Genomic DNA, 13,220 nt, shown 5'->3' on the forward strand with positions numbered 1-13,220 from the left:
GCCAGCCAACAAAAGTGGGTGAAGGAAGAGAGGAGGAACGTACTCAGCCAGACATACGGGGAGCGAACTGATCCCCCAGCAATGCTGCCAGTGCCTCAAATGGCAAAATAGCCCGGTGGGCCGCTGTTCAGACGACACATGCCGGAGTTGCCTGGCCACTTATCTCTGTTGTAACATGACCCTATATTGCTGTGCTTCCCCATGAGCCAGAGGCAGCCATTGATACGCAATAGGGTGGGAAAATACCGAGACAACTTGATGCTACGAGTAGAAAGGAAGGGGTTGGACCCAAGGCAGCCAGTTTCAGCAGGAGAGACACAACATCATCGTCACTTGTTTGGGCCTTCTTATGCAACTAAAAAGCAGAATTAAATAGCAAGTTCTCCATTTCCAGGAGTAGCAGTTCAGAGAACAGTGCAATCTGAAGAGGGCACATCTCACAGACTATTGCCAGTGCAAAAGCATCCTCTCCACCCAATTTCTCGAAAACTTTGCAGGATGCAACAACCGCAGTCGAATTTTCGGGTCATTTGAGAGTTTGGTAGCTACCTGCTTGCTCCACTCTATATACGTATCCTTGAAAGTTCTTTTCAATTGTAAAAAGGAAAATGCATCCCCCTCTGGATACAAATTTCACAGATATCTAATATTCTGCACTTTGGACGGCCATAGCTGAAGCTCTTATTTAGATGTGTTAAGCAAGCTTGCATAATTCTGTTCATCTTAAAGGTTTTTTAAAAAAAATTAAGGCTAGAAATTGGGCGCCAGAGGGAAGAGAAGCAGAGAAGGAAGGCAACACCGAACCAGGCTCACAGCTTGATTATCCACTTGGGCTCACCCCTATTTTTGAGGTTTTCTGCCCCAACTAGGATTTGAAAGTCCCGTAGACTTTAACAGAATAATCTTCAAAAGCAATCAAACTTAAGATGGAGTCTTCAGCTCAGAGAAGTGTGTTATCTCATGAAGTTGATAAGAATAATGTTAAATTTGGGGAGTTGTACCCGCTCTTTTAGGTGACCCCTCTATGTATTCAGTTATACCCTCAGTTGAATGGGTTTTTTTCCATTCATGATGCAGTTAACCAGTATGGCACTCTTCCAAGTCCACATCCTTTGCAGAAGCACTTTAAAGATTCATGTTTTTAATCCCGAATTTTGCTTAGCAGCGGCAGGGCACGCTGTTTTGGGCTGTGGTTTTAGTTGCTCATCCCAGACAGTTGCACTATTTTCCGTTAAACTGCTTCTGAGAGCGTACAAATATTAGAAAGTAGGTTACGAAATTTTCCTGAAGTAGCATTCCCACAACCTTCTCTCTTACAAATAGAACAAGACGCATGAATGAGAATGCCTTAAGAAAGAACAAAACAGCTAGCTGAATATTTCGACTTCAAGTCCAAAATGACAGGTAGTGGTGTTGATTTCTGAGGGGAAAAAATTTCTCACAACAAAATTTTTTCACCAGAACCAAAATAAACTATCACAAAATGGCGAGTGCAGGTTTCCTAGAACTCTTCAGACTGGACAAAAAAAAAAAAAGGTACAAAAATGCGGGAAGAAGAGAGGAATAATCGTATTTCAGGGAATGTTCGTGGGAACCAAAAATATTTTTAAAACCAAAACCTAATTTATCAACTCATGACACAGCAGAACCATGTATACTCTCTAAAGCAGGGGGTGGCAAATTATGGGGGCTGAGGGCCACGGATGAATTTCTGCTTGCTTTTGAAGGCTCTCAGCTGGACACCACCTCTGAACTCTCCAAAGCAGGTGGAGACCCACACATGGTCCTCTAACCTGGGCCGTTTCCACACGGCTTACCTTGTTCCGGAAAACAGCGAAATTTCACACGAAATCACGCAAGAAGACGCTGTTATCATGTGAGAAGACGCAATAACAGTGTCTTCTCGTAAGATTTCACTGTTTTCTGGAACAAGGTAAGCCGTGTGGAAACGGCCCTACTCTTCATTTCTTCTTGAGCCATTCGGTGATTTTTTTAATCAGTCAACGCTGCAGTCCGGTGGGCCGATGTTCCCAAAAAAGTCATTATGCGGTTTGAGGTCTAGACAAAGATCGCCCTCAAGCCAAACGTTGCCACGATTTGCCCACTTTTTGTTTTAAACTGGGCCAAAAGCAAAACTCTTTGACCTGCCTAGTGCCTTTGTGATGCAGCTTCTTCGGGGAGAGGGCAAGGGTCACAGAAGATTCTGTGCACCTCTTCTCCGCTTCGGAAATCTAAAACACACCTTGCCCACAAACATACAAATGTATCCTCAACACTTTCAAAAGGACTACTAACTTGTTTTTAGAAAGGCTGTGAAAAGCTAGAGTTCAGAAGATACCGAATACCCAACTCAGTATACCTTTGGGAATTTGCACCATGCAAGTCGCAAAATACATGCAAGCGTCATCCAAGTTACACGATCACCAAAGAATGTGACTTCAAAGCGTGCTCTCAAAAAAAGAGTTCCCCTATTTTCAGTTATAACAGCTGATGTTTAATGTCTGGAATCTTTGCATTCTGCAGCCTTGCGGCAGGGGAGGGGAAGCAGGGAGGCAATTTTATAAATTCTGTGTTGAGAGATTATAGCTGAGCACAACACATGAAAGAGCGCATCAAGCCACACAAAAAGCAAGCAGCTCTGAACTACAATGGCAATCTGTACCTTTAGAGAGCTTGAGAGCTTTTTACTTGAAGATTCATCTGCAAGAGGAATAGGAATGGCAACATGTGATGAACATGGTATGGCCATGAACTCTCGAGACCAAAAACAACAACCCTGTGTCTGTGCTAAGTATCTCTACTGTTTAGTTTCCTCCAAGCAATGAGCTTTTCACATGGGGGAGGAGCATTCGAACATATGAACCTTCCCATCTGCCTGATGAATGGGTGGAGACCAGATTCTATCACCTTAGCCTAGAATAAGAATGGAACTTCAAGTCAGGAGGCCTCTGATTCGCATTTGGTCTCAGCCACAAGTTTCTTAGCTGGCCAGGGGCAACTTATTCTTTTAGCCACCTGTTAACAGAAGTAGCCTACTTTGCATTGCTGTCACAAAGTTTGCAAGCACTTTGAAGAATTCAAAATGCTACACGTGTCAAAAATCAAACTCTGCGTGATGGACCACTGATTCAGGCTGGAAAGAAGGGAAGACGACTTCATTCAGTGTAGAATTCTCTGCCAGAGGATGCAGTGATGGGCAAGAGCAGAGATTGCTTTAAAATAGGATATGACATTTTCATGGAGGATGGGTCCTTCAATGGCTAGTAGGCACGTTGATGAAAGGGAACCTCCACATTTGGAGGCAGCAAACCTCTCTGGGACAGGAGGCAACATCATGGAAAAGCTTGGCCTTGGAGCCCTCTTTACTGGGTATCTGGTTGGCCAGTGTGTGAGACAGGCTGCTGGACTAGATGGACCACTGGTCTGATTCATCAGGGCACCTCTTATGCAGAATGTCTGTACCAAATATTTTTTTTTCATCAGATGCAGAACAGATATACAACTCTCGGTTTCTGTACTGATGTTCAGGTAAAATGTTCTATCGTAAAGGTGAACAAGCTTCTCCACATAGCTTGAAGAGAGACGCTACAGTTATTCCCTGTGTACAAAAACTGCTTAGGGATGTATCACTGAACACAAAGCCAGGCACATCATACAATGGAATGCACGTAAGCGGGTCTCGAGCCATAGCAGATCTCTCCATGTTTTGTTTGATGCCCTACCCTGCAGGAAAGCAAGCAGGTGTCGTGAGGGTGCCACTAGCGTCTTGTCAGCCATTACCTCGGTCCCCAGAAGAGCTGAAGGACTTTTCGTTCTGGAATAACACCTCCTTCAGCTCTTCCAGCTCTGCGTGCTCTCTCGTGTACGTACGCTTCAGGTTTTCCACATGCTGAATCATCACTTCTACCGCCTTACTGACCCGACTCTCCTAAGAACAAAATTTAGGAGCGGAAAGAGACTGGCTGGTGAATTCAGCAGCTACTTCATCACAAGCAAAGAGGGAGAACCCACGGGGCCACATACTTGGATTGTGTCACTCACAACTCTCTCTCTCATACACGCCGGCTATTCTGCATGCACAGAGGTATTCAAAACAGTGATATCAAGGCCACATAAACCAGAACCCAGGTTTTCAGTCTGCAGAGTCTGGTACCACCTTCCTGAGAACGCAACCTTGTAAGGAAGCACAGTTTTGGCAGCCACTCCAATCCAGGTAGCAATGTCACTCTTGCATAGGCAATGGAGCTGGAAGTCTTTTGGACTGGAAGGGCCACACATCCAATAGCAGGATGCTGCTTGAACTATGAGTGATTCCACACACGTTGGATAATGCACTTTCAATCCTCTTTATAGACCATTTGGAACGGATTTTTTTGTGTGCGGAACAAAAAAATCCACTTCAAACGATTAATAATGTGCATTGAAAGTGCATTATCCAACGTGTGCGGAATCATCCAAGGAGATTATCTAGCTTGATCCACTTTGGAAGAAGGCAGAAAGCATAAGCAAGTTGCCGTGGGAATGTCCGAGAATTAAGGTAAAATGAAATCTGTTCACCTGGCAACCAATTCCCAATCTGATGACGTGGGCTCTAGTCCACAAAGTTTATCCCACAATAAATATGTTGTAGCCTTTAGTCGTCACAAGAATAGTGGGTTTTTTTCATCAGACAGCCTTCCACCCAGGGTGTGGCAGCAAAGTGACAATGTCCTTTTTAAAAGGTATCAAATTATTGGATACAGAGAAGCAGGAAGTATATGAAAAGGGTCGTCGAGCCCTTGAATAGCTGGCACCAAAATGATGTTTTATGAGGGAGAATGAACGCTTCTCTCTTCTTTGCCGAAACGGGAGCTGGGTGGTATGAATCAGGAGTTGGGCTGTCTTGAGTGGCAGGACAGGGCAAATTGTTATTATTTTGCCTGTCAAGCTAATCTACGGTGAAAGACTTAATAGAAAGTGCTGGGTATGGCTTGATAGCTGGACCATTCTTCTCCCCTGGTGTTGGAAGCAAGAATCCTTCAGCTTGTAAAATGGTTTATAGCGGTTTTGTGCTAAGATACCAAGTGAAAATGACAGAGCTAAAATAAAGGCATCGTCGGGGTGCAATTATCTCTTTATGAAACTGATGTTGGATTGTTGGTTATGCTGCCTGCTGTAGGAGTATATGTTGCTTCCAATAGGCTCTGCTTATATATTTACAAATCAGACATGTTATAAAATTGATAGCATGCATCTCCAGGGCATTCTCGTACCTAACAGAAAATGACATCGTGGAGCTACAGCCCTGGGCTTCTTACCATTTAGGTGAGAAAGCGCAAGGAATTCATCATTCCACATTATTATTATTCAGGAAGCCAAGTGAAACCAGTGATAAAGTCCTAATTCAGATATTTACTTGGACAGTGGGATTCAATTCATGGGATCGAAGAGTCGGTTGATTCCTTGCTCCCACCTGCGGCTCATAAGTTCCACCAGGGTTCCCATTCCTCTGGTAGGGGTGAGAATCCCCTGCTTCCAGTCTGACCCCTCCCCCTCACCTGGCTGGCAGGGGGGAAAAGCAAGGGAACAGGCCTGGGAACCCCACAATGTGCTCCCATGCACTCCGAAGCACTTCTGTGTCATGCTGGGAATTATGTCATTCCCAATGCGATGCACAAGGGTCTTGAAGTACACGTGTGAGGTAAGTACTCCCATCAGCCCCCCCCCATACCCCTGTCTCCTGCTTTGAGCCCTGGGGGATCTGGCATCCCTAGGTTCCATTTCCCTGACAACCCCAAGCTCCCAGCCTTTCTGGGACAGATTGGTTTATACTCTGAAATGGACCTTTTGTTTCTCTCCCAACAGGTGTATCATTTTTCAGTATTCTGTTACCCTTCTTTCTCAGCCACTGTGCCATGATGACATCACAGTGGCACAGCCACTTTTTAAAGTAAGATCTTAAAGGGATGGGGCACTTTTTGCTTGTACATTAAACGGGTCTGCCCTTAAAGATTTTCCTGGAATGTATCACTTACTTGATGGATGGCTCCCAGCATTTCTGCCTTGCTGGCAACTCGGGTGGCATACTGGCCGAGCAGCTCCAAGCTCTTCTGCAGTTTCTTCACTATCTCCTGTGATTGGTTGTCTTCACTCAGAGAGGCCAGAGACTGGGCAAACAGCCCATTCAAAATTAGACAGGACATCAAATACCTATGCACAGAGTTGTCTTATACTGAGCGGGGCTATGGGACCACCAAGGTAATTGTCTAATCTGGCTTGCAGAGGGTCTCAGGCAGAGACTGTACACATCATGTACGACCTGATCCTTGTAACTAGACATGCCAGGTTTGAACATGAGGCCTTCTGCATGCAAAGCAGCTGCTGTACCACTAAGCCATGCCCCTTAACTGCCATCACATGGAGACAAAGTACAAGATGCCTACAATGGAACTGGACATGAGGGATCTGGGGCTGCCACTGAAAATGGCATCCCTGCGCAGAACACGCTTCCTTGTCCCCGTAATGCACAGCTATAGTTGCCGCTTCTGAGCACCGAGCCTATGTTTGCAACATCTGGTTCCATCCCCAAAAAGCAGAGGGCAATCCCCCTGCATGTCCCACCCTGCAGGAAACTCACGCGCACAGATGTCCCAACATAGCCTCCTTGGGCAAAACCAGATGCATTTTGAATGGCAGTCAGAGAGAACCCTTCATCCACAACATGAGCCCAGCTTTGACGTCTGGATGCCAAACGCATTACCTGCGAGTCAAAGCACTGCTTCTGCAATCAGTCTTGCCCGTCTCCACCATGTTCCAGGCAGTATGACCTCCTTTTTGTTTTAAAGCAGCACACACACGTTCTGTTTGGCCTTCCTTCACCACATAAAATGTACACTATCAACATTGAAAAATGTTTGCAAAAGTGCTTTAGGGATTGGAACGTGGGAGGCCAGGATATCTTGGTGACGGGCACGGATGCTAACCAGTCTGCACCTCCCACAGCTGAATTTTCCCCAATTCAAAACATTTAGTGATTCTGCACACGTTGGATAATGCACTTCCAATCCTCTTTATAGATAATTTGGAACGGATTTTTTCTGGTGTGAAACAAAAAATCCACCTCAAACAATTGATAGTGCATTGAAAGTGAATTATCCAACGTGTGCGGAATCAGCCATAAAGCTGTTCTTCCCCCCACTCCTCAGTCACATCTTGCCCCACTGAGGGACACAACTCTCTCTGCACATGCTAAGGGCACTTTCCCATCAGCCCCACTACTATATATATTTTTAAAAAGTTAGATTCACCCCCTCCCTTTGGTCCAACTGCCTGCTCCTTACCTCTAGTAATTTTAAGGCACCGGCAATCTCCTTTTTCAGGTTTCCCTCAGCCAGATCCCGGGACCTTTCTTCTAGCCTGACTCTCTTCTCCAGAGTGAAGAGGTCGCATTTGAATCCCAGAGACAGCCTAAGAAATTCTGCCTGTTGAAAGAGACAGACATTCCCAGGGATAATTTCCAGAAACAGGGCGGCGAGCATTAGCCCATTACTGGCATTTGCCGAGAGAGTACCACTCTCAGAGATGGATACACAGCAGCCAAAGTCACTCAGAGCCAAACTACAAGTAACAGCAGCCCCGGGTCCATCCCATGGCTGCTAATGCCATTTTAGAAGCATTTGTAGTTGTTTGAAAATTGCTGAAAGACCCTAGAGTGTGTGTACAGCATGGTGGCCCCAGGAGCAGTTCTCCTTGCCCCTGTGCCTTTTCAAGTGCCAAAACAGCAAGAGCAGAACAGAGGTGGTTTTGTCATTGCCTGACTCTGCATAGCAACCCTGGACTTCCTTGTTGGTTTCCCACCCAAGCATGAACCAGGGCCAACCCTGTGTAGCTTCTGAGATCAGATAAGTTCTGGCTAGCTACCTTGGACTGGGCAGGACAGAGGGAGGACTGGTGGTGGAGAGTGCTGTAAAGTCATAATTGACTTCTGGCGACCCCTGGTGGGGTTTTCATGGCATGAGGCTAACAGAGGTGGTTTGCCATTGCCTGCCTCTGCAACCCTGGTCTTCCTGGGAGGTCTCCCATCCACCAAGACTGACCCTGGTTAGCGTCTGAGATCTGATGAGATCAGGCTCACCTGGGCTATCCAGGGCAGGGCAGGGCAGGGCAGGGCAGGGCAGGGCAGGGCAGGGCAGGGCAGGGCAGGGCAGGGCAGGGCAGGGCAGGGCAGGGGGAGGATTAGAGAGGCAAAATTTCAGGGCCCTGTGCAGTTTGGCAAGTCATGTCATTTACTTCCCTTTGATGCAACGGCTGGGGTGAGGGGGCCTCCAGGGCAATTTTCAGGGAGGGGGGAGAGAGACTCGCTGTGGCACAGAAGTCCTTCCAACACAGAAGTCCTTCTACTATCAGACGGGAGGGAGAGAACAATGATCTTGCCAAGACTTACCTCCACTTCTCTCTCATTGGGAGAAACGCTGAAACCAGAGCAAAACACAATGCGCATTAGCGGACTGTAAGAGCATCCTGCCGGATCAGATCAAAACGGTCCATCTAGTCCAGCATCCCATTTTCCACCAAGGCCAACCAGGTGCTCCCAGGAAGCCCACAGGCAGGGCAAGGTGACAATATCCACCCCCCATACAGTTGTTCCAAAAGCAGCCTTGCTTCTGGCCACAGATGGGCCGTTTCCATACGGCTTACCTTCCCTCGGAACAACCTGGAACACCGTGCAAAAAACATGGAAGATCACGTTTTCTCATGCGAGATTTGCACGGCGTCGCACAAATCTCGCGCGAGAAAACGTGATCTTCTGCGGGTTTTGCATGATGTTCTGGGTCGTTCCAAGGGAAGGTAAGCCGTGTGGAAATGGCCAGGGCTTTTTTTCTGAGAAAAGAGGTGGCGGAACTCAGTGGGTTGCCCTTGGAGAAAATGGTCACATGGCTGGTGGCCCCGCCCCCTGATCTCCAGACAGAGGGGAGTTTAGATTGCCCTAGCAGAGGGCAATCTAAACTCCCCTCTGTCTAGAGATCAGGAGGCGAGGCCACCAACCATGTGACCATTTTCAAGAGGTTCCAGAACTCCGTTCCCCCGTGTTCCCCCTGAAAAAAAGCCCTGGAAATGGCCATGGTCTACGTGGCCACCACAAGATACCCAAGACAGACATAAAATTATTACAGAATTGTATGTTTATTTATGGTTTTAATGCAATTTTTACTGTAAATTTTAACACCTATGTCATCCGCTCCAAAACCTTTCCTGGGGAGAGCAGATTATAAATTTAATCAACCAACCCAGGGAAACCCGGCACTCACTTGCCCTTCTGCCTGATTCTCTCCACAGCAGCGCTGTTTGCAGCCACAGGTGAAGAAGAGTCTCCTGCAGAATTAAGCAAAGAGACATGAAGGCAGTTCAAGAGCAGACCATCTCTTTCAGCAGGAAGCTTCAAGCAGCAATTGTCCAAGGTCCAGAGAGATTTTCTGATGGGTTACCAGCGTGGTGGGGAAGACATGTCCATAGAATTAGCCTGCACCACTACGGCAGCAACTCTGAAGAATTTCCCAGTGGGGCAGAAACAGTAGCATAATTAAACTGCAAGAGGATACAGTCTCTCCATCTTTGCTGAAGAAGATCCTGGGTTGGACCCTCCCAGCTTTTATGCAGGCGCAAGATGGAGGACGGGGAATTTTGCCCAGTTCTCCTCTTCTCTGCAGCCCTGGCCTGCATGGCTTTCCCATCCACGTGGCCTCCCTATTTCCTGGTATAGCCTTTGACAGGGGTCAAAAGGGGCCCAATCCTCCTCCTTGCATCGGTAGATGCTGGAAGGACCCATCCAAGATAAATCAGTAAGAGAGAGCTGGAGTTAAGATGGCAGTTTTCAGCTCTGCTAAAAGCTCCAATGAAGCTGGTGTCCTCCCAGCTCGATTGGCTTACAGTACCCCAAAACAGATCAAGATGGGTAGCTGTGTTAGTCTGTCTTTAGCAGCAGAAAAGAACAGATGTCCAGTAGCACCTGTAAGACTGACTAGGGCTTTTTTCCAGCCGGAACGTGGTGGAACGGCGTTCCGGCAGTTCTCCAAAGAGATCACATGTCTGGTGGCCCCGCCCACCTCATTCTATTTCCTCCAACCTGCAGCTCATGGCATCAGGCTCTTTAGCAGCGCCCAGCCGGCTTGCTTCAGGTGCCTGGCGGGGAAGTCCCTGCCAGGCACCTGAAAAATTGGGATTTAAATGCCCCTTTCTGTGCCGCTGCATTTAAACTTCAGTTGGCTCGCCAGGCAGCTGAAGCCGGGGTTTAAATACCCCTTTCCATGCTGCAGTGCAACGGGACGGAAAGGGGCATTTAAATCCAGCCGGCTTGCTTCTAATTCTTTAGAGCGAAGCCTGGCCTCCTTATCTTTTGTTTTTATATCCTCTAGAGGGTGGCGCCACCCTGCACAATGACATCACTTCCCGGAAGTGATGTCATTACACGGTCCCATGAGCATGTGCGCGCGTTGTGCTCATGCATATGGTACCAGTGAGTTCCACCACCTCTTTTCCCAGAAAAAAAGCCGAGATGAACCAAATTTGTGGTAGGGGATGAGCTTTCGTGAGTCACAGCTCACTTCTGGTATCTGAAGAAGTGAGCTGTGACTAATGAAAGCTCATACCCTACCACAAATTTGGTTAGCCTTATAGGTGTTCCAGTACACAAAGAGCTCCTTTCCTCAGACCTTGTTCCTCAAGTCCTACCTGCAGTGCCTGCGATGTTTAGGTTAACCTCTTTTGTTTCCTGCTCTGCAGCAACAGTTTCCTCCTGTGCTACAGAGGTAGTCTCACAAGTTCTCTCCTTCATGGTATGCAGTCGTGCAGGGTCCGTAACTATAAAAGGAGAGGGGGGGGGGAATCAGTTGGATCCATTTGGCATCTCTGACTTATTCAGTACACAAACACGTGCACATCCTTAAAACCCCGACGGCAGAAAGAGTGCTTAAACTGGTGCTAAAATCAAAAAGAGTCCAGTAGCACCTTTAAGGCTAACCAACTTTACTGTAGCATAAGCTTTAGAGAATCACAGCTCTCTTCATCAGATGCAATTGGTGCTGGGCCTGCAGAAAGCATTGTGACTCAAATGCAAAACAGGGAAGATGTAGCTTCTTCTGGAGGCGGTGTCACAGATCACACCTACTGGCTTGGCTTCCACTTATGAGCGACAGCTGTGAGGTTCAAGGTGAGGCTTGGATGCAGAATGTAGGGATGAGGGTCGAGATCGCCACACACACACACACACCCACACACACACCCACACACACACACCCCACCCCCCCACCCCCGGTTTCCAGTTGGATTTGGAAATCCATCCATTTCTGACTGATCTGCCTGCCGGGTGGGGCTGACCCTGCTTCCAGAAACAAATGGGTGGAGGCGGCACAATATGTTTAGCAAGGCTGGCCGTTAATGGTGTTGCATGCTATGAACTCGGTAAAGTAATATCACTACCATGGACTATTGATGCTACACCTCGCCTTTAGAACATACATGGTCTGCAAAGCCATGGATGTCTGTGTAATCATCGTATCCTACAGACGACAGAATTGGGACTGTGGAGAAAGAAGACAAAGGAACAAACCTGGAGGCTATGAGAGAAGGGACGGGACTAGATGACCTTGGAGGTCCCCTCCAACCCTATGATTCTCTCATTCTATTTGCAAGAGATGTTCCTACTTTCTACGCTTTCTTCAGTCCCCTTTCTTTGCAGCTGTTTGTTTCCAAGACAGCCAGTTTGGTGTAGTGGTTAAGAGCGCGGGACTCTAATCTGGAGAACCGGGTTCGATTCCCCACTCCTCCACTTGAAGCCAGCTGGGTGACCTTGGGTCAGTCACAGCTTCTAGGAGCTCTCTCAGCCCCACCCACCTCACAGGGCGGCGTTTGTTGTTGTGGGGATAATAATAGCAGACTTTGTAAACCGCTCTGAGTGGGTGTTAAGTCATCCTGAAGGGTGGTATATAAATCAAATGCTATTATTATTATTATTATTATTATTATCCCCAATAGACACTTCTCTGCATTCTCTTTCCCTTGTGGCAATAGCAGTTTTTATGCGTGCATGGCACCAAGTGTACTGAATTCTGTTTCATCCCCTTTTTAAGAAGCGCTTCCTCTTAATTTAGATAATCTACAACATTTAAGAACAAGAATCTAGGTACTCGTTTAAAATATTTTATGTTTAACAGAATCATGCGAGTAAACTAGTACATGAAGTTAATTAAAGATTATGAGAAAAATATTAAAGAGTAAGTGTTTTACAAGCTATTGCTTCTCTTCAAATAACTGTAATGGCGTGGGAGGTAAGGGAAGAAATCGAGCCTGGCTGGATAAGTTAAGGATAGTTAAGTCCATACTAGGCGTTACTAAAAAAAGTCGTCAGAGATCATAGCAGGATACAAACATTTGCATCAATACATAACCGTAAATGTAACTCGTACAGTTTTGTGAATATCACGGAAGGCCAGAAAGACCAATAAGTGGGTTCTAGATCAAATCAAGCCTGAATTCTCCCTAGAACCTAAAGTGACAAAACTGAGGCTATCGTACTTTAGTCAGAAGACAAGGCTCTTTGGAAAAGAGAATAATGCTAGGAAAAGTGGAGGGCAGTAGGAAAAGAGGAAAATTTAAAATGAGATGGCTGGGCCGTTTTCACATTGCTTACCCGATCGCGCAAAGCTCCCGGAATGACGTGCCTTCCTGGCACGATTTCCTGTGATAACTCTGGTTATCGCGGGAAATCAAGCCAGGAAGGCGCGTCGTTCCGGGAGTTTTCCGTGATCAGTAAGCAGTATGAAAACAGCCCTGGATTCCATAAAAGAAGCCACATCCTCCAGTTTGCAAACCCTGAGCAAGGCTATAGGACATTTGAAAGGGCTTGCATTCATAGGGTCACCATAAGTCGGAAGTGACTTGTCAGCACATAACACGCACAGTCTTTTAAAGAAGTCTTTAACAATGCTTTAAGGGTGTCAACCATCAAAACAGTCGATTACAACTTCAAGATAAAATCTGATGCTCCTTTGCAGCAGGGGCAAGAAAGGCAAATCTTGTAAATTACTACTATATAAGCATGCAGTTGGGTGCAGAGGCAGCCAATGTGTCTTTTCACAAAATAACTGATCCTGTACATTTACGTCTTGATATCCAGAGTAAAGATAGGGGAAGGGCTGTGGCTCAGCGGAGAAGCCTCTGCTTGGCATGTAGAAGGTCCCAGGTTC

At 46.7% G+C, this 13,220-nt stretch overlaps 1 protein-coding gene across 1 annotated transcript in view; it reads right to left on the reverse strand.

Annotated features, from left to right (window-relative positions):
- IRAG2 (inositol 1,4,5-triphosphate receptor associated 2) overlaps nucleotides 1–13,220 on the reverse strand; it is a 69,880-nt gene that overhangs the window by 8,344 nt on the left and 48,316 nt on the right. The window contains exons 26-32 of the mRNA XM_054988596.1: nucleotides 10,708–10,836; nucleotides 9,288–9,351; nucleotides 8,423–8,450; nucleotides 7,320–7,460; nucleotides 6,015–6,146; nucleotides 3,781–3,928; nucleotides 2,654–2,700 (exon numbers count right to left, since the gene is read on the reverse strand). Coding sequence (XP_054844571.1) covers nucleotides 2,654–2,700; nucleotides 3,781–3,928; nucleotides 6,015–6,146; nucleotides 7,320–7,460; nucleotides 8,423–8,450; nucleotides 9,288–9,351; nucleotides 10,708–10,836 — 689 coding nt within the window. The remainder of the gene's footprint in view (nucleotides 1–2,653; nucleotides 2,701–3,780; nucleotides 3,929–6,014; nucleotides 6,147–7,319; nucleotides 7,461–8,422; nucleotides 8,451–9,287; nucleotides 9,352–10,707; nucleotides 10,837–13,220) is intronic.

Source organism: Eublepharis macularius, chromosome 9 (assembly GCF_028583425.1).
Source record: "Eublepharis macularius isolate TG4126 chromosome 9, MPM_Emac_v1.0, whole genome shotgun sequence".
Lineage (NCBI taxonomy): Eukaryota > Metazoa > Chordata > Lepidosauria > Squamata > Eublepharidae > Eublepharis > Eublepharis macularius.